This window comes from Ambystoma mexicanum, chromosome 5q (genome assembly GCF_040938575.1).
Source record: "Ambystoma mexicanum isolate Mex_15411 chromosome 5q, UKY_AmexF1_1, whole genome shotgun sequence".
NCBI lineage: Eukaryota > Metazoa > Chordata > Amphibia > Caudata > Ambystomatidae > Ambystoma > Ambystoma mexicanum.
The window spans coordinates 1,337,940,270-1,337,959,957 of NC_090933.1; the positions used below are offsets into that span (position 1 = coordinate 1,337,940,270).

General features: G+C 47.3%; 1 protein-coding gene across 1 annotated transcript in view; it reads right to left on the reverse strand.

Moving 5' to 3' along the window:
• Positions 1–19,688, reverse strand: part of SLC39A4 (solute carrier family 39 member 4) — a 524,681-nt gene that overhangs the window by 36,593 nt on the left and 468,400 nt on the right. Inside the window, exons 7-8 of the mRNA XM_069621954.1 lie at positions 16,534–16,692; positions 2,536–2,646 (exon numbers count right to left, since the gene is read on the reverse strand). Coding sequence (XP_069478055.1) covers positions 2,536–2,646; positions 16,534–16,692 — 270 coding nt within the window. The remainder of the gene's footprint in view (positions 1–2,535; positions 2,647–16,533; positions 16,693–19,688) is intronic.

Consider the following 19,688-nt stretch of genomic DNA (forward strand, 5'->3'; position numbering starts at 1 on the left):
AAATAAAACCACAGTTAGAATTTTCTCCAGAGCAGATGTCTATCTCCTCGAATGCCTCTCTCACACCTGTGACTGCTCATACATGAGACCTTCAGGTTCCTCTATAATCTGAGGCTATCAAACACTCCTTAGACAACTGACAGTACTCAGGACTTTCATGCTTGGACTCTGTCCTTTTCATATCTGGGGATATCTCTAAATGGCTTTGCACCCCTCTTCCTATCTCAATTTTCTCCCCTGTGTGTGTGTCAGTCTCAATCACAGGTGGTAATTTGTGAGTGGCTAGAGACACCCCTTTAATTCTTTGAAGATTGGCCTGCCTATTCACCCGATTTCTGACATTCATTCTGTAGACTCTGAACCAGAGGCATCGCTAAGGGGGCAGGGCTGTGGGGGCTGTAGCCCCAGGTCCTTTGGTTTTAGCCCCGGGTAGAACTCAGGGGCTACAACCAAAAGACTAGCTAGCCCCGAGTCCCAACAGTCTAACATTAGCGTAGCTCGGGATCTTTTTCAGACCAAGCAACACCCCTGCTATGAACCCCAAAGGCTTGGCAGGGTCTCAATTCCAGATATGCACCCTGAGGTGCTGGGCATCTGTGGGTCAGTGGTATCAGAAGTATCCCAGTTCCGCTGTGAGTAATCTCACTTGATTGGCTGCGTGATTGCGGCAGTTTACTCGATTCTGCTGTGCATTCCAGGTACCTATCCCTGGGATAGAAACCTACTGGCCAATACACTCTACTCCAGGCATCCAGTGGACAACAAGTCTCTGAATCAGCAAGTATGCCGACAGGATCATCTGAAACCCCTAATTATGACCAGCTGGTATCAAGAACGAGACCCGGGAGTTGGAATTCTACAACCATTGGGATCCTGGCTCTTCAATAACAACCAGGTGTTACTAGTTCCAAATCTTGGTAGACTTAAGGGAGATATAGCATTCTTTTACTCTTTCGTCATCGCAAGTTCACTGCCGCACAGCCTAGGTGAGGAACCCGGAAAGAGAGAACCATGGGGGAACAGGCCACTGAAGGGCATGGCTGCCAGAATACCAAGGCACGCGACGCAGAAAGGTCGCTCACTAGACTGCTAAATGAAGGGGTCTTGAGGAACATGGATAGCCAATGTCTGGTCAATGGCGGGCCCGGGCCCCAGAGCCCCCACGAACACAGCTCCCCTGGTTTGAGGTCAGGTGCTTTACCATTTTCTTTTGTAAATCAATATTGCTAGCAAATAAAAGAAATGTTTACGGTATATCCCAGAGACCGGAAATTCACATGTATCGACCTTGGACACAATTCTGTGGTAAGTCACTTGGTGTCAGCCAAAACTCTCTATTACAGAGCTAGCACCTTGTTGGCTCACCCACCGCTACCACTGGTCAGCCAAAGGAGGTGTGGAAAGCTGTCTAAGCCCTGCATTCGATCCAGGGTGTTCTGGGTGTTTACTACCCTGCATCCCATCTGGGTGACCCTCTTCCTGGCTCTGAAATCTGATTGCATCATGCTCTCACACCATGACCCTCTAACACACTTCTTCACCTCCAGGGTTGGCTAGAGGCTGCAAGTTACAAGGGTCTCTGAGGCGCATCCTCAGGGACTCCCTTAAAACATTACTGTCTATATTAACGCCTTCTACTTCTGGACCTCGCCCCATGGGGCGCCATATCCAGGAACCCTTCACCTCTGTGGTACAGCCACCAGGGTCCTCCATCCTATTCAGGGATGCCTTGAAGCCCCTCGCGCCCAGTGACAGCTCTGATACATCTCACCTCTGTGGTACAGCCACCAGGGTCCTCCATCCTATTTAGGGACGCCTTGAAGCCCCTCGCGCCCAGTGACAGCTCTGATACATATCACCTCTGTGGTACAGCCACCAGGGTCCTCCATCCTATTCAGGGACATCTCAGCCCCTCGTGCCCAGTGACAGCTCTGATACATCTCACCTCTGTGGTACAGCCGCCAGAGACCTCCATCCTGTTTAGGGAAGCCTTGAAGCCCCTTGCACCTAGTGACAGCTCCAATACATCTCACCTCTGTGGTACAGCCACCAGGGTCCATCATCATGTTCAGCGAAGCCTTGAAGCCCCTTGCGACCAGTGACAGCTCTGATACATCTCACCTCTGTGGTACAGCCACCAGGGTCCTTCATCTTGTTCAGGGATGCCTCGGAGGCCCTCAAGCCCAGTGACAGCTCCGATACATCTCACCTCTGTGGTACAGCCGCCAGAGACCTCCATCCTGTTCAGGGAAGCCTTGAAGCCCCTTGCGACCAGTGACAGCTCTGATACATCTCACCTCTGTGGTACAGCCACCAGGGTCCTCCATCCTGTTCAGGGATGCCTCGGAGCCCCTCAAGCCCAGTGACAGCTCAGATAAATCCTACCTCTGTGGTACAGCCACCAGGGTCCTCCATCCTGTTCAGGGAAGCCTCGAAACCACTCATGACCAGTAACAGCTTCAATACCTAACCTCTTACCTTCAGGCCTGTCTTCCATGGTTCCCAGGTACCTGCCACTGCTCAGTGACCACTTACCAAGTCTGCCTGCGAGGTGGACGACTGCTTCTTCTTCTTCCTCTCCTCATGGTAGGCCTGCAGAGACACTCCATGGTCGTGACTGTGGCCCGCTCCAGCCTCTTCCCCTTCCTGCAAAGCAAACCAAGAGTTACTTCACTGACACTGCAAATAGGCAAAGAGGGCGGAGTGGGAAACGTGGTCGGAAGGCACATGTAGCAGCGTTTGAGTTTTAGTAGCAGCACAGGAAGTGACATCACATGATTTTGTTCCTGGTTAACATAACAGGAAGTGACATCACAGAAGTGAATGAAAAATCTCACAATGAGTACAAAATGAATACGATAACTTCACACATTCATTGAAAGCAGCTGTTTTAACAAGGGCGCTGCAATGAAATAGCAAGGTGACTTCTCAATGGGCCTGATCACGAGCTGGGCAGTAGCCCTTAAATGCGGTGGTAACGCTGTTACCGCCACATTTAAGGGCCCGCCCAATCTGGAGTCTGGATTGTTTACACCCAGCTCAGAGCTGTGGGTAAACACGCGCAAAGATTTCCCATTTTCAGCGGTATGGCCGCATGGTAATTGCGCTGAAAATTCCCCATTGTGTCCCAGGGGAATGGGGACTAACGGTTAGTGTACACCCCGTGCTCCGGCTGTAATATCGCCAGACGGGTGGGCACTAACGCAAATGAAGAGGGGCAGTAGCCCAGCCGGAATACCGCCCAACTCGTGATGTGTATATACTATATGCCAGGATGCTGTCACCATGCCTGGGTGCTGCTCAATTTACTTTGGATACAGCAGTCATATGCAGGGGTTGCGTTATATATTTTGAGTGCTGCCATTGAATCCAAAGAATGTGTGCACGCCCTAGTTCACCGCATTACTTACCAACTGTCTAGTCCAATACTTATGTACCAGGCCCCATGTTTACATCAAGTGCTTGTTTTATGCGTTTTCTGTCTCCCTCTGCGAGGCACTTGGCAATGGTTGTAATGTTCACTGTTCTCCCTTATAAAACCACAATAACACTTTTATATGCCTGTGTGCTGCTCTGTATGCATTGAGAGCTGCAATCATGCCCCTTGCAATCCTGGACCAGGGGCATGCTTATTGAGCCTGGGTGCTGCCATCATATTTCTGGGTGCTGTCCTAGGTGGGATAACCACATCTGTGGATTCTACTCCAAATATCTTGATGCTAAAATCTTTAGTCAAGAGGTGGTGTTCAATGTATATGGCAGGGTACAGCCATCACATAAGAGTGTACCCATTATCACAATTTCTAAAGCGCACCTTCGCCGAGACATCGTGGTGCTGATAGACTGATTGGCTGCGACCATCAGGCAGCTGGAATAACAGAGTTTTTAGAACACACCTGAACGTAAGATAGTTCTCCATCACTCTAACTGCTCTTGGTAGCGCATTCCACAATCTGGCGACCGCTACTGAAAAAGCACGTCCGCCACTTCTAACCAACTTGTAACGAGGAATTACAAGGAGACAGCCATCCTGTGAAGGAAGGACCTGGGTAGGGACATAAAGCTGACATTTAGCCCGGAGATATTCAAATCCCAGTCCATACACCGCCCGGTAGACGATGCAGAGATATGTGAACTCGATGTGTGTTAACACCGGAAGCCAGTGAAGATTCCGCGGCATAGGTGTGATATGGGTCCCGTAAGGAGAACCGGTAGCCATTCAAGCAGCCAGATTCTGAAGTCACTGAAGACGCTTGATAAGATACTAAGGCTGTGCCAGATACAGGGAGTTTCAATAATCGATGCGACTCATAACCAGAGAGGCCACAACCCGAGCATGTGTGGGCAGGAAAGGGAGAACTTTCCAGAAGACCTCCCTGGCATGTGGCACCAGTGTGTTCCTCAATAGAGAGTGAAGATGACAGTTTCATTCCCAGATCCCTAACAACAGATACCGGGGTAGGAAAAGGGTGAAGAGAAAGGGGCTACAAAGAAGGGGTGCACAGGGCAGTGGCTGAGGGAGGACCAGCAACAAGAACCTGAGCCTTGTTCCCATTCAGCCTAAGCTAGTTAGCACCCATCCAGCGCCTCATGGCCTCTAGGCAACTCCTACATTGAGGTGAATTATCAGTTTGCAGGAGATTCAGCTGGACTAGAATCTGTCTGTCGTCAGCATATGAGCAGCAACGGAAGCCGTGGGAGTGGATGAGGCCCACCAGCGGCTGTATATATATATCTATATTAAAACGAATAGGGGATAAGGCCGAGCCCTGGGGGACATGACAGAAGAGGGGGACAGGGCTGAGCGAAAAGGAAAGAGAGATAGGGTTTGTGCCCTATCTGACAAGAAGGAAGAGAAGCACGCCAATACTGAGCCAGAGATGTCAGCTAGGGAGAGGAGATCCAACAGGATGGAGAGGTCAACTGTATCAAATGCGGTTGATAGGTCTAATAGTATCAAAGTCCCCACTCTGTCCTGATCGGACAGCTGCACCAGATCATCCAAAGCTGACACAAGAACACTCTCAGTTCCTCGGCCTGGATGGAAGCCAGACTGAAAGGAACTAAAAAAAGACGAGTCCTCCAGAAACTGGCAAAGCAGAGGGGACATAAGAGTCTCCAGACGTTTCATAGGAAAAGAGAGAAGGGAGATAGGTCAGAAACTAGCAAGGATAGAGGGGCCTAAAGAAGATTTCCTCCGAAGAGGGAGCACCACCGCCTGCTTCAATTCCTTGGGGATCTAACCAGAGGTGCAAGAAAGATTCACAGCCTGAGTAACCCAGGGAGCAATCTTTGACATGATTTCCTTCCAAGATTTAAGCAGATCAAGATCCGATGGGGATGCCGATTGAAGTTTGACCGTGGCTTGCAAAATGTCCTGGGTCTTACCATGATATATCTGTAAGGTTCTCAATATGCCTGGATGCTCCCATCTATGCCAGGTAGCTGCTCATTGTGCCTCATTGCTCCCTTGTGCAGAAGGGCTGTGATCTTCTGTGGGGATGGGGGAGGAGGAAGGGATGACTTGCATCTGACTGTTGCCCTTTTGTAATGGCACATCATGTCCATGGCATGTTTATTTCCAGCTGGCAGGAGACCCAGATGCAGTCAGTGGCATGGCTGAGCAGCAGGCATCCGTTCGTGCAGGGAAGAAACCATCCATTAATGATGCTGTGCTCTTGTGCCACACACAACATGCATAAACACATGCACTTCCCCTTCGGAATGCGTGGCAGCAAACAGCGGTAATGCCGGTACTCTGGTCGAAAATAAATCGGTGGAATGTCTTACTGCATTTTGTTACCGCAAGTTGGTAGATTGTGGGTAGAGGTCAGGTACCTGGAGGAATGGGTCAGGGAAGGTGAGAGGGAGGAGTGGGGGCTTTCCCCCTGCATTTTGCAGTACAAATTGAGCTAAAAGCAACGTCGACCATTTTACTTTCGAGCAAATAGATTCCGTTTCTAACATAGATTAGTAATGCCTGGCAAGCAGGACATTCCCCCTCGGTATACCACTGCCATGACTCCCTGGCTAAGGGCCCTTACTAGGCTTGGGCCCTTAAGTAGAGTGGCTGGCTGTTAATGGGCAGCAACGGTTTGATTGCCAAAGTAGTGGTTTCCAAGCCTAAGCGTGCTCACTTCCTGAAGAAGCAGGTATGCCCTCTCCCCAGCAGAGGGCAGCAGTTGGAAAGTGGCACACCCTGCTTGTCTCCTCTTTCCCTTTATGGCTGTCAGGCATGTCTGCAACAGAGGGGGCGGGGCGGGGTGTCATAAAAGAAAACAAGTGTAACAAAGCCAATAGGCCTGCTTCTGGGTAAAAGCTATACTTGTGTGCAAGATTTAGTGCACAGTAGTTATTTGCAAAGTACAGTGTTATTATGAAAGCTGCTGCACGTGCGTCCAGATGTGCCCAGAACATTGTCCCAATTCTTATGGTGACAGTGGATTTTAAAGAAGCTTACGTTATTTATAGTGTGGGGCCACAACCAGAGCTGGGGAATTCATTGAGTGTATGGTGTCAGCAGGCGTGGGAGATGAGAAGACTGCATGGGGCTGGGTGGCACTAACGTGCCCTCAATGATGATATAGAAATATAGTGCACATTGTACAGCTAACTCGCCTTTGTAAAGAAAGCATTAAAAAACATGCTGCCTTTTGTGTACCGTCACTGCAGCCAACCAAATAAGGACATCCACACACATTGAGTGGCAACAGGGAGCTGAAACATTATTTCCCGGCTTCGCCCAGCTCCTCCTCAACTTTTCCGTTTCGGCTAACCTTACGTGTCTGCATAAGGACATGGACTGTGTACAAAATAGGATATGACCTTCTCCCCCTCAATCAGATATTGGCCAGTGAAGATAACCCATCTCTTCCATTCATCGCGTCAGTCGCCTGACCAGTCTTCAAGGTCGAATGCTCTCCTGCTCGAGAGACTCATTCAGTTAATTTTCTTTTCCAGCAGCGTCTTCATTGGTGGACCATTATTCATGACCTGTTTGCTCTGACTCATTGAGTGTCTCGGCATGTTGCATCTCTTTACCTCATTGTCACTCTGGTTTGGGGAATGTGATAACTTCTTGAAGCAAGATATGTTCCGTGTGATCCTTCTGTCATGTTGCTCCTCTGTTATAATTGATATTCCTATGACCGTCACAATCGCTGACTTTGGATCGAAAGCTGGGATTCCTTTGTGGGACATTGATTGGTGTGCTAACACGCTATCGCCTACGCGTATATCAGATTTCTGAGCTTTCCTCCTATCAGCGTAGGTCTTCATTTTGTCTTTTGACTCTGGATCATGTCTTCGTAACACTACGGTCGTGCATTTTCTCTTTTTCTCTGGTGTCTTGTGGTAATCTTATACACACACTTGTCTTCCAAACATCAGCTCTGGGGACATTTGTCTGTGGTGTTTCTGTAGTTTTGAGGTAGTTGGTATACAATCTGCTCTAGAGGTTAGCTATTCACACAGCTCTCTTGAAAGCGTTCGACTGCCCCATTGACTGGAGGCCATAAATAGGTGATCGTCCAGTAGTGGAAACTCATATATTCAGCAAATGATCTTAATTCATGACTGGTGAAAGAAGACTCATTGTCTGATTTGACTATTTTCAGTATCCCGTACATCGAGAATATTCTGTCTGGATCTAGTATGACAGCAGACGCAGCAGTGGACTGTAATATCTGAATTTTGGGATAATGTGGCGGTTCATGTAGTGCCACCAGTATGTTTGTTCCTGTCTGCAATCCTACAAAGAAGTCCATTTATATTTCTTTCTCTGGCAACAGCGTCATGCGCAACGGTTATGGGTTTGTCTGCGGTTGTAGACTTTCACATATGGTGCACTCTTTTAAGGTTGATTCCAGCAAGTGGTCCATTCTGGGGAACCATACCTTTTGCCGTATAGACGTATCATTGACACTATACCCCGGAGTGCCTCGCGAGCCAAATCCATCACTTGGAAGGGATCATGATCTTGTTTCCCTTGAGCAGTAGTTGAGAGTTCGAAACAGATGGCTCATCCTTTACAAGCAATAGTGTCTGCATGGCATTTAGATCAACAGAGTCATTCGTTTCAGCGAGTCGTAGTACATGTCTCCCCTTTCCTGTCTTGAGACAGGTGATGATGATATTTTGCATCAGGTTCTGCGGTGTGTCGTTGAAGATCCTCTGTGAAAAGGTGCGTCAGGCAGGCATGAAGTGTCACATAATTGACGCATTGATCTGCCACTGATATTTTAGTTGTCCATGAGGGCAACGGTGGCGTGATAATTAGTCTGTGGGATTTGCATCCTTATGTATGCATACATAAGGATTTGCATCCTTATGTATGTTTGCTTATGTATGATGTTGAATTAGTAATCTTGCAACCGCAAACCCTGTTGGGCTGTGCGTGGTGGTATGTTTGCCGACAGTGTGCCATAAATTGTTGTCGGAGCCTGGTGGCTGTGATAAAGGTAAACAGTTTCCGAAATAGAAATAAGTGAAAATGCTCACAGGCCCGTACTACTGTTAAACTCTCTTTTTCTGCTTCTGAGTATGCTTGTTCTTTTACCGTGAGGCTTCTGCTGGCATAGGAGATGATCCTCCTCAGGGACGTTGACTTATAAGAATATTGATCCAGTACAGCTCTCAAGTTCCACCAGGGTAGGGTAAAAATATGACATGCAGACAGCACGCGCAATGCTGCGTCGATTCTATCAAATTAATCCTGGCAGTCTCAGGACCATATACATTTGTGGTTCTTTTCTGTGAGATGTCGTATAAGAGCACTAACAGATGCAAAGTCTGGAAGGTAACATGCGCAGTAGCTCGCAGGGCCCAGAAAAGATCTCAACTGCGCGACATGCAGCTGTTGGGGGGCATCGGTCAGAGCTTTTGATTTTGTACAAATCAGGTTCAATGCCTTGTGAGGGGAACATGGGCCCAAAGAATTTGAGGGTCAATTTGTTGAAGTCACATTTGTCTTGGTTGACTGTGAGGTTTGCATTATTGAGGGATTTGAAGACGTGGAATAGCTTGGAATCATGTTTATCTTGTGACGTGCCAAAACCAGTATTTCCTTAATATAATTCAAACCATTTGGTATATGACGGATGACTGTGTATTTCCTCCTGGAAAATCTTAGCTGCCAACTACATTCCAAAATGTAGTCCCTTGTTTCAGAATAGACCTAAGTGTGCTGTGAACACCGTGATGTATTTGGAATCGTCACAGATCTCCAATTGATGATACCCTTTATTCAAATCTCATCTTGAAAACATTGTGGCTCTGTTTAGTAGGTGTATCATGTCTGTTATTGTGGTGCTTGATGTCTTGCTATCATGATTGCTTGGTTTCGCATTCTCATGTCAACACATAAACGTATGTGGTTCTCCGAGACCTTTTTGGGCACCAGCACTATGAGCAGCACCCATCGAGTAGGGCCCTTTGTGGGTTCAATAATGTCTGCTTTGATCAGGGAGTGGAGTTCCTTTTCTACCTGTCCTTGGATGTTAAGCGGAATTGTGGGGTTAAAATACAGCCCCAGGCTGACAGAGATGGAGAGGCCATGCTAGGCCCCTATTGCGAGAGTGAAGCTGGCTAATGTGGAGTCCCATTGAAATATAAATGCTAGTACAAAACAATGATTTCCGACATAAGGCCTAGTGAAATGAAAAGAAATGGGCCTAGTTCAACTCTAGTAAAATGGACGGGTGCTCAAGTGAAAGGGAATCTACCTGAGATTTGAAACTGCTGGATAAGCCAATGAATGGGAAATGGCATGCGGTGCTGCCGATGCTGACTTTGTGTAAACTGGGAAAAGGCACCTTTTAACAGATTCAAAACAGCAGCAGTACACACGGGAAAAGATACATTGAAATGCTGTGTCTTTGAAAAATAAAAAGGAGGACTTGTGCCTTACATTTAACAAATGAAGCTAAGTGACATATTTCATTTGACACAGAGAAAGACACCTACCTTCCACAAATAAATTGACATTTAAATGGAAAGGCCTACTTGTTGGAGAAGTGAACAATAATGTCTATGTAACTGTGGCCTATGTGTGAAGAGTCCTCATAGTCACGCATCCACTTGGCACATCTAGGCCCAAGGTTTTTGCGCTCCGTCATATCGGAAATGCTTCAGCTGTGGCATACAGCACAGGGTCACCCGTACCCCCTGGCTGGAGGGAGCAGGTTTTTGGTCAGGCATGGCTGTACCTTGTAGCAGACGTGCTGTTCGAAGGATGTGCGCTGGCCACTTACACTGAGTCTCTATAGGCCACTGTGCCTCACATGTGCAACAGGATCAGAGTAGGGTAGGCCCAGATGGCAACGTGCAGGCCTGGTATGTAAATGTTGGCTTCAGTTATTTTTTTCTCTCCTCGCCTTTAGTAAATAAAAGAAAAAAACCTGCGGCATACCCGTAGCTTCAGGTGATCGAAATGAGGGAAAGAGTGCCACTGTCGAGCCAGTGTGTGGAGCAAAACGGAGGCCACTCAACAGAGCCCATCACAACAGCAGAAGGAATGCAGGCTAGAGCGCCACCTCAAGGACCTTTCGGCAGAGCCACAAACATTGCTGAGGAGGCGTGAATCAATGCGCAACTACGAGCAGGCTCAAAAAACCCTTCTTCACCAATTCCTTGAACTGTCACTGCAGCACGTAATGGTGGAACAAATAAGGACATTCACACACATTTAGTGGCAACAGGAAATGGAGACTTAATTTCCTAGCTTCGCCCAGCTCCTCCCCAGAATTTACGTTTGATCTAGCCAGAAGTGTCTACATAAGGACATGGACCGTTTACAAAGTAGGATGTTGCAGTGCCCCCTGAAGCTGCATTCTGCATTGTTTTGATTCCTACTTGCTCTTTCAGGGCCAGCTTCCATTTGAACCCTTTTACCAGCACTTCAAGGACACATGCAATTTGAAATATTTTCTTTTATTAACTTCCCCTTCAAAGCTAGCTGGTATATCACGCTTTTTATTTAATCAATTACTCCATCTTTTAAGGTGTGCTGATGCTTATAACTTCTTACTTTTGGCTATTAGGTGGCACTGTAAGCGGTGCCTACAACCCAAAACTATTGTCAATGGAAGCGAAGATAGGAGAGAGATGGCGTATGATGAGGGACACGCAGTCTGCGGATGTTGTTTCATTATTTACCCGCCATTTCCACCCCCTACTAGCCCACCTTCTCCCCAAACACAGCATCCTGGGATCTCTCCGAGTGAGTTTCTGAGACGCCTTCTGAAAGTTAAGGGCTTATTTGCATCTATAAACCATGTACTGCTGTAATAAACATGTCTTAACTAATTGTGGCTGCAGCCACTTGCTTTACAAGCAGTATGTCTGCCCTTGCGCTAAATTCCTGTTATAAACAAGCATTGACAACCAAGAGTTTTGGTTCTCGTATACGCATTAGATAGCCATTTGCCAAACACTGCCATAATGTGCCCAGGCACTAATACAACTTGTCAACTGTTGTCATTTTATGACTATGTAGTACCATTATGGCAGTGACTATAAAAGGCAAAGTCCATGCCTGCACAAAAGCCAAAACTGTTGGCTTTGCGAAAGCTTGGTATTTATTTGTTCCTAAATCAAAGCCACTCGTTGTACGCATCCTTTCTCTTAATTAATTACTCTTCCAAAACTCAGAGCTCATTTGACTTTTGAAAGCTCCTTGAAAATGTTATAAATGGCCTTGTTGATTCTATAAATAATACAAACAAACAAACAAACAAAAAACTATTCTCCCTGACTGTCCTTTTTTGGCTGTAATTACTATGCGACCCACATGGGCATTGCTGTCCACTGCCTCGATGAACACCTGGGGAGACCTACCAGCTCACCCGTCTTCAATAGTGAGTCTACCAGCATGAGTTCCTGTGGCATGCGGTGGGAAAGTCTGCACTTCTTTGGACTATGTCTGGGAGACCAACCACCATTCAAAAAAGACTTACTTTTGACCAACACTGTGTCTTCCTACTTTTGATCCAGCCATAGCTTATCAGTTATTTCACCCAAGCCTATTTCTGAAACCTTAGCCAGAAAAGCTATGACCTGGGTTCCATGGTCAGTTCTGAGTGAAAAAGGGGGGTACCCAGCGGTACGGTCTAAAGTCCCCGATCCAGATCACGCAAGCACAAGCAAGAGTTGCCTCTTAATCACAGAGTGGCTCACTGCAGTCAGTCTAAAGGCACATGTTAGATTATAGACAGTAATGCGTTATGTGGCCCTGTTGTACTGTGAGAGGATTCTCATAAAAACATGTTACACGATGAATGGCTAGTCCGTGAACAGAAGATGCATTGGCAATAATTTACTTCGATGCCTCAAAAACACTTTGATGTTAATTGGGCTAAACAAATTTAGATCCTTCTTATGTAGCTTCTGCAACGGTTCAACTATGGATACCCTTGTTAAACCCTTGCCCCAAAGTATGTCCAGTACTTGCTTGTGGTTTTCTTGATGATGAAGATGTGAGTCCTTCAAGAATATCAGCGGATCACCTTAGACTACATCATGTCTTGAAGATTGCGGAAGAGATAGTCCATTGATCTCAGGAACACTGATGCCACTAAATCCAAGCCAAAGGCCATCCTTATAAATCAGAAGGCAGTGATGAAGGTCATCCAGGCCCTGGAAACATTTGCCGACTCAATTCCCTGATAAGCCAAGCAGACTTCTAGCTTGATGAAGAACGTGGCACCTCCTACGCACTTATTCATCTCATTCACTTTAAGAGTCAAGATGTTTTGCTTGAGGCTCCTGTGGTCTACACAAAATCGAAGGCTGGAGTCAGTCTTGCAGGTCAGGATGATGGATGCTAGACATTCTGATTATTCTATTTCTTCAGCAACTCCTTCAGATTAAAATAATTTCTCTGTCAGGAACTAACGCATGGGAATTTGATATTCTTGGTGAGTCCTGATGCTGCTTGATTCATCATTTGCAACCTGTTCACTGTTGGCAAGGGATTCACATGGTGCATGTTGGCGCAACCGCAACTGGTCAGTAACCCTAATGTTCTCCTAGTCTACAAAAAGCTTTGCGTATCAGGCCCCTGAGCATTGGGTATTCCCTCAGAATCCATAAGGGCAGATTCCCAAAACAGTTCTTCTAATTTGGATTCCTAACATCATGGTCAACTTGTGTGGGAATCTCGTAAATTGCACCTCCCACAGTTCTTGGGTGACAGCGAGAGGTCTTGACGTTGGTACGGAGCAACGAGTCCTGGACTGATAGAATCTTGGTCTTACTGCGGCATACTATATCAAATCCTGGTTGCAAGTGATGGCCAAAAGGCTAAATGAGACATGGCGCAGAAGCTGACCAAGATGAAGGTTGACCCTTCAGTGTGGGCTACTCTATCCTTCATGCCCCTCTTCTCTGCTCTTCGGGTGTCTCCAGTTTGGGCAACTCTATCCTTCACATCCCGCTTCTCTGCTCTTCGGGTGTCTCCAGTGTTGGCCTCTCTTCCCTTCACACCCCACTTCTCTGCTCTTCTGGTGTCTCCAGCATGGACCACTCTATCCTTCACTTCCGGCTTCTCTGCTCTTCGGGTGTCTCCAGTGTCAGCCACTCTATCCTTCATGCACAGCTTCTCTGCTCTTCGGGTGTCTCTAGAATGGATCACTCTGTCCTTCACGTCCCACTTCTCTGCTCTTCGGGTGTCTCCAGTGTGGGCTACTCTATGCTTCACATAACGCTTCTCTGCTCTTCGGGGTCTCCAATATGGGCCACTTTATCCTTCATGCCCCCCCCCCTTCTCTGCTCTTTGCATGTCTCCAGTGTGGGCCACGCTACCCTTCACGCCCGCTTCTCTGCTCTTCGGGTGTCTTCAGTATGGAGCACTCTATCCTTCACATTCCACTTCTCTGCTCTTCTGGTGTCTCCATTATGGACCACTCTATCTTTCACATCCTGATTTTCTGTTCTTCAGGTGTCACCAGTGTCAGCCACTCTATCCTTCACGCCCTGCTTCTCTGCTCTTCTGGTGTCTCCAGTATGGACCACTCTATCCTTCACATCCGGCTTCTCTGCTCTTCGGGTGTCTCCAGTATGGGGCACTCTACCCTTCACGCCTGCTTCTCTGCTTTTCGGGTGTATGTGCTCTTCAGCATTACTCTCTGCTGACTGCCTCAAAGGATGAAGTGATAACTGGAGAGCGACTGACCTCTTGTCACGATCGCCCAGTTCTGCAAGCTTTGGGATAGATGGTCGCACCGCCATTGTGAAGTTCCTCCACGCCTGGAAGCTGTAACGCGAGGTGCGATCTAGCTTATTTCCAACATTGCCGCCGTCCGTTCTACTTAGTTCCTTCCATCTGGCGCGTTGCAACCCTTGTTTGTATTCTACCGGTAAGACGCTATTGCTCTCCGCTCTCCACTGGCTTCGGCTCCTGCAGTCCTTCGCTCCTCATCCTGCTCCTGTTCTCCCTGCTCGCCCTTGTTCCTATGCTTCTCTTCAGCTCTGTTGCTCCTTATTGTTCCTCATTCTGCTGCTGCCGCCATCCTCTCTGAGTGCTTCTTCCGACTCCCTCTTGCCTTCCTTTGTCGGCAGCTCTTACTATTCCGCTGTCTCTGTGGAGATATTCAGTCTTCATTCTGCCTGGGGAGATGGTCTTCACAGATCAAAACTGTTGATAACGCTGCAGCCCACCTACTATTGGGGTTTGTGTGCCTGGAGGCTTTTCCCCTTATATGGGCTATTGCCAGAGGGTATGCCATACTGTCCCTTTGTTTTGACATCCTCAGGACATAGTGGCTACCTCCTGGAACAGACCCTATCTCTTCGAGAAGAAGGGCTCAACCCGAAGCAAGAAACCCGACCCCGCAGCTGAGCCATCGGAATCTGACCACTCCACACCATCACCAGGTGAGAGTGAGGAAGAGAAACCTGCTATTTTTGAGACTTCCCACCACTGGGATGGAATAGAGGAGGCTGTTCAAGAGGGTGAGGTGTCTCCATTACAGGCTGCCCGTGTGTATGTGCATGCCTGTGGTGTGTGTTCATGCATGCATGCATGTGCTGTCTCGTGTGTATGTTGGGTCATATGTGAAAACCCTGAATGTTGAAAGTGATACCATAGTAACAATAATGGACATCGGATTGCATGTCCACCGGGAACACCACTGGCCGTGGCATTCTACCTTCCGGCTCGCAGTTGTCCAACTATTTTCTTTACCCAACCGCTTCCTTGGTTACAGAAGTTAGTTCACTCTGTGGTGACAGGCGTTCCTTAAACATACAGTGGCAAAGCAGACGCTTTCTACTTCTTACCTCCGTGTGGAGATAATCGAAAGGGCCATCAGCTCACCAAGAGACTACAATACACTCTGCTGTGCACTGGACCCCATAGACAATACACTGCAACACATGCAAAGCGTTCAGAAGTCTACAGCTTGGCTCCAGTGGAGATGCTACAGGCGAGGAGAAACCCACCCCTGCAGACCGGGCCTAATTATAATCCACCTTCATATCTATAAGGAAGCATGACCAGTGCCAGCAGCCATTCCTAGCCATACACCATTTACAAGAGTTGTGAGATCACCAGAGATTGGTGGACCCCACAGTTGGAATAACAAAGACTGGCGCTGGGTGTTATTGGTGGGCCCACCTCTATTTGATATGATATGGCATTTATAACTTGCCAGTACACAGGTGTTTCTAAGCGCTAGGCGTTTCTAGGTGTTTCGATTGTCAACTACACACCGCCCTTCTCAGACAGGTGTAGCCACACAAATCTGACCACTACTGTGGCCTATCGCGTCTTACCTGGCCTTTGAGGATATCTGAGAAAATGTGATCACAAATGTTTCACTAGCTCAGCTGATGTTCCAATGACCTCTCTGGACATGGGTAACTGATCATGGGTGTCAAATACCTCAACTTGACTAGAACAATAGACAGAATGGCCGCTAGCAGCCTGCAAAGTCTCCCAGAAGACACAGGGCTGGAACATGTATTGAGAACAAGCACTGCCCTTCTTAATGGGGTGAACGAGGATAAACAGGACCTCTGACACTCATGAATGGAAGTGCTATGGTTCCTGAGAGGAGATGCACCATCTCATGGATTTCCAGTATTAATACCAGGACCTCCTCTGTCCAGTTGACTGGAAAAATAGCCTCTCCAGTGAGTCTCATCACAAATGCATGGCCGTCTGCAGTTAAATTAGGTTTCACTTCTTAAGAATTGTACACGGGCCATTCTGAGTTGGTCTTCTGAGAAGGCGTGCCCATGACAGCAGTCATGAAATGTGTACTCCTGGTGTAATTCTCAGGAATGACACCCTCCCCATACCATGGTGGGTTGCACAACCAACACATTTGTGAACAGACACTGCTACAGGGTGGCCCCAGATTCAGGTCTCCTGCAATGCTCCCAAGATGCCATCCTTCAAAAGCACTGCCACAATTTCCTGACACAATACATTGGTAACCGAGATTCCCCGCTTTCTTACAGAACTGATGCGCGCAACACAAGGCCTCATATTAGCACCCCGGATACACAGACCCACTCTTGGATTGCACAGACCTCTCCGTCGCGGTAGACCAAAATGCTGAAGAACTTCTCCAGCAAGAAGAAGGCATAGATCCCGCCGAGCACGGCCAGCAGCTTCCATGTGTTGGTCCTATCCTCAGAGCCGTGGTCGTGGGTGGCTTCATCCGCAGAGTGAGAGTGCAGGCCCAGGAACTGCAAAGACATGCAAACACCCAATCAGCACATGTGCATGACTCCTCCGTTACCATATAGGTGGAATGGGGGGGACCACCTCTAGGGAGTAGGAGACCTGGGGGAGGGAGGGGAGGAGCTCCTCTGCCTGTTTCATTTATCCAATGTCCATTACATGCTTCATGCAGGATCCTCTGGATTCATTCCCTGTATCGTGCATGCCTGGACAGGGTATGATGTATCTGTAAGGTTCATGCCTCCACAGTGTATGATGTATCTGTAGGGTTCATGCCTGGACAGGGTATGATGTATCTGTAGGATTCATGCCTAGACAGGGTATGAGGTATCTGTAGGGTTAATGCCTCGACAGGGTATGATATATCTGTAGGGTTAATACCTGGACATGGTATGATGTATCTTTAGGGTTCATGCCTCGACAGGGTATGATGTATCTGTAGGGTTAATGCCTGGACAGGGTATGCTATATCTGTAGGGTTAATGCCTGGACAGGGTATGATGTATCTGTAGGGTTCATGCCTCCACAGGGTATGATGTATCTGTAGGGTTCATGCATGGACAGGGTATGATGTATCTGTAGGATTCATGCCTGGACAGGGTATGATGTATCTGTAGGGTTAATGCCTGGACAGGGTATGCTATATCTGTAGGGTTAATGCCTGGACAGGGTATGATGTATCTGTAGGGTTCATGCCTCGACAGGGTATGATGTATCTGTAGGGTTAATGCCTGGACAGGGTATGCTATATCTGTAGGGTTAATGCCTGGACAGGGTATGATGTATCTGTAGGGTTCATGCCTCGACAGGGTATGATGTATCTGTAGGGTTAATGCCTCGACAGGGTATGATATATCTGTAGGGTTAATGCCTGGACAGGGTATGATGTATCTTTAGGGTTCATGCCTCGACAGGGTATGATGTATCTGTAGGGTTAATGCCTGGACAGGGTATGCTATATCTGTAGGGTTAATGCCTGGACAGGGTATGATGTATCTGTAGGGTTCATGCCTCGACAGGGTATGATGTATCTGTAGGGTTAATGCCTGGACAGGGTATGCTATATCTGTAGGGTTAATGCCTGGACAGGGTATGATGTATCTGTAGGGTTCATGCCTCGACAGGGTATGATGTATCTGTAGGGTTAATGCCTCGACAGGGTATGATATATCTGTAGGGTTAATACCTGGACAGAGTATGATGTATATTTAGGGTTCATGCCTCGACAGGGTATGATGTATCTGTAGGGTTAATGCCTGGACAGGGTATGCTATATCTGTAGGGTTAATGCCTGGACAGGGTATGATGTATCTGTAGGGTTCATGCCTTGACAGGGTATGATGTATCTGTAGGGTTAATGCCTGGACAGGGTATGATATATCTGTAGGGTTCATGCCTCCACAGGGTATGATTTATCTGTAGGGTTCATGCCTGGACAAGGTATGATATATTTGTAGGGTTAATGCATGGACAGGGTATGATATATCTGTAGGGTTAATTTCTGGGAAGGGCAGGATATATCTGTAGGGTTAATGTCTGGGAAGGGCAGGATATATCTGTAAGGGTCATACCAGGAAGTGGGGATATATCTGTAGGATTTAATGTCAGGGAAGGGCAGGATATATCTGTAGGTTTAATGTCTGGGAAGGGCAGGATATATCTGTAGGGTTTATTGTCAAGGAAGGGCAGGATGTATCTGTAGGGTTAATGTCTGGGAAGGGTAGGATATATCTGTAGGGTTTATACCTGGAAGGGGGGGGGATATATCTGTTGGGTTAATGTCTGGGAAGGGCAGGATATATCTTTAGGGTTAAAGTCTGGGAAGGGCAGGATATATCTGTAGGGTCAATGTATGGGAAGGGCAGGATATATCTATAAGGGTTAATGTCTGGGAAAGGCAGGATATATCTGTAGGGTTAATGTCTGGGAAGGGCAGGATATATCTGTAAGGTTTATACCTGGAAGAGGGGATATATCTGTAGGGTTAATGTCTGGGAAGGGCAGGATATATCTGTAGGGTTAATGTCTGGGAAGGGCAGGATCTATCTGTAAGGTTTATACCTGGAAGGGGGGACATATCTGTAGGGTTAATGTCTGGGAAGGGCAGGATATATCTGTAGGGTTAATGTCTGGGAAGGGCAGGATATATCTTTAGGGTTAATACCTGGGAAGGGCAGGATATATCTGTAAGGTTTATACCTGGAAGAGGGGATATATCTGTAGGGTTAATGTCTGGGAAGGGCAGGATATATCTGTAGGGTTAATGTCTGGGAAGGGCAGGATATATCTGTAAGGTTTATACCTGGAAGGGGGGATATATCTGTAGGGTTAATGTCTGGGAAGGGCAGGATATATCTGTAGGATTAATGTCTGGGAAGGGCAGGATATATCTTTAGGGTTAATGTCTGGGAAGGGCAGGATATATCTGTAAGGTGTATGCCTGGAAGATAGCATATATCTGTAGGGTTAATGTCTGGGAAGGGCAGGATATACCTGTAGGGTTAATACCTGGGAAGGGCAGGATATATCTGTAAGGTTTATACCTGGAAGAGGGGATATATCTGTAGGCTTAATGTCTGGGAAGGGCAGGATAAATCTGTAGGGTTAATGTCTGGAAACGGCAGGATATATCTATACGGGTCATACCAGGAAGGGGGGATATATCTGTAGGGTTAATGCCTGGGAAGGGCAGGATATATCTGTAGGGTTAATGTCTGCGAAGGGCAGGGTTTATCTGTGGGGTTAATGTCTGGGAAGGGCAGGATATATCTGTAGGGTTAATGTATGGGAATGGTAGGATATATCTGTAGGGTTAATGTCTGGGAAGGGCAGGATATATCTGTAGAGTTAATGTCTGGGAAGGGCAGGATATATCTGTAAGGGTCATACCAGGAAGGTGGGATATATCTGTAGGGTTAATGCCTGGGAAGGGGGGATATATCTGTAGAGTTAATGTCTGGGAAGGGCAGGATATATCTGTAGGGTTAATGTCTGGAAAGGG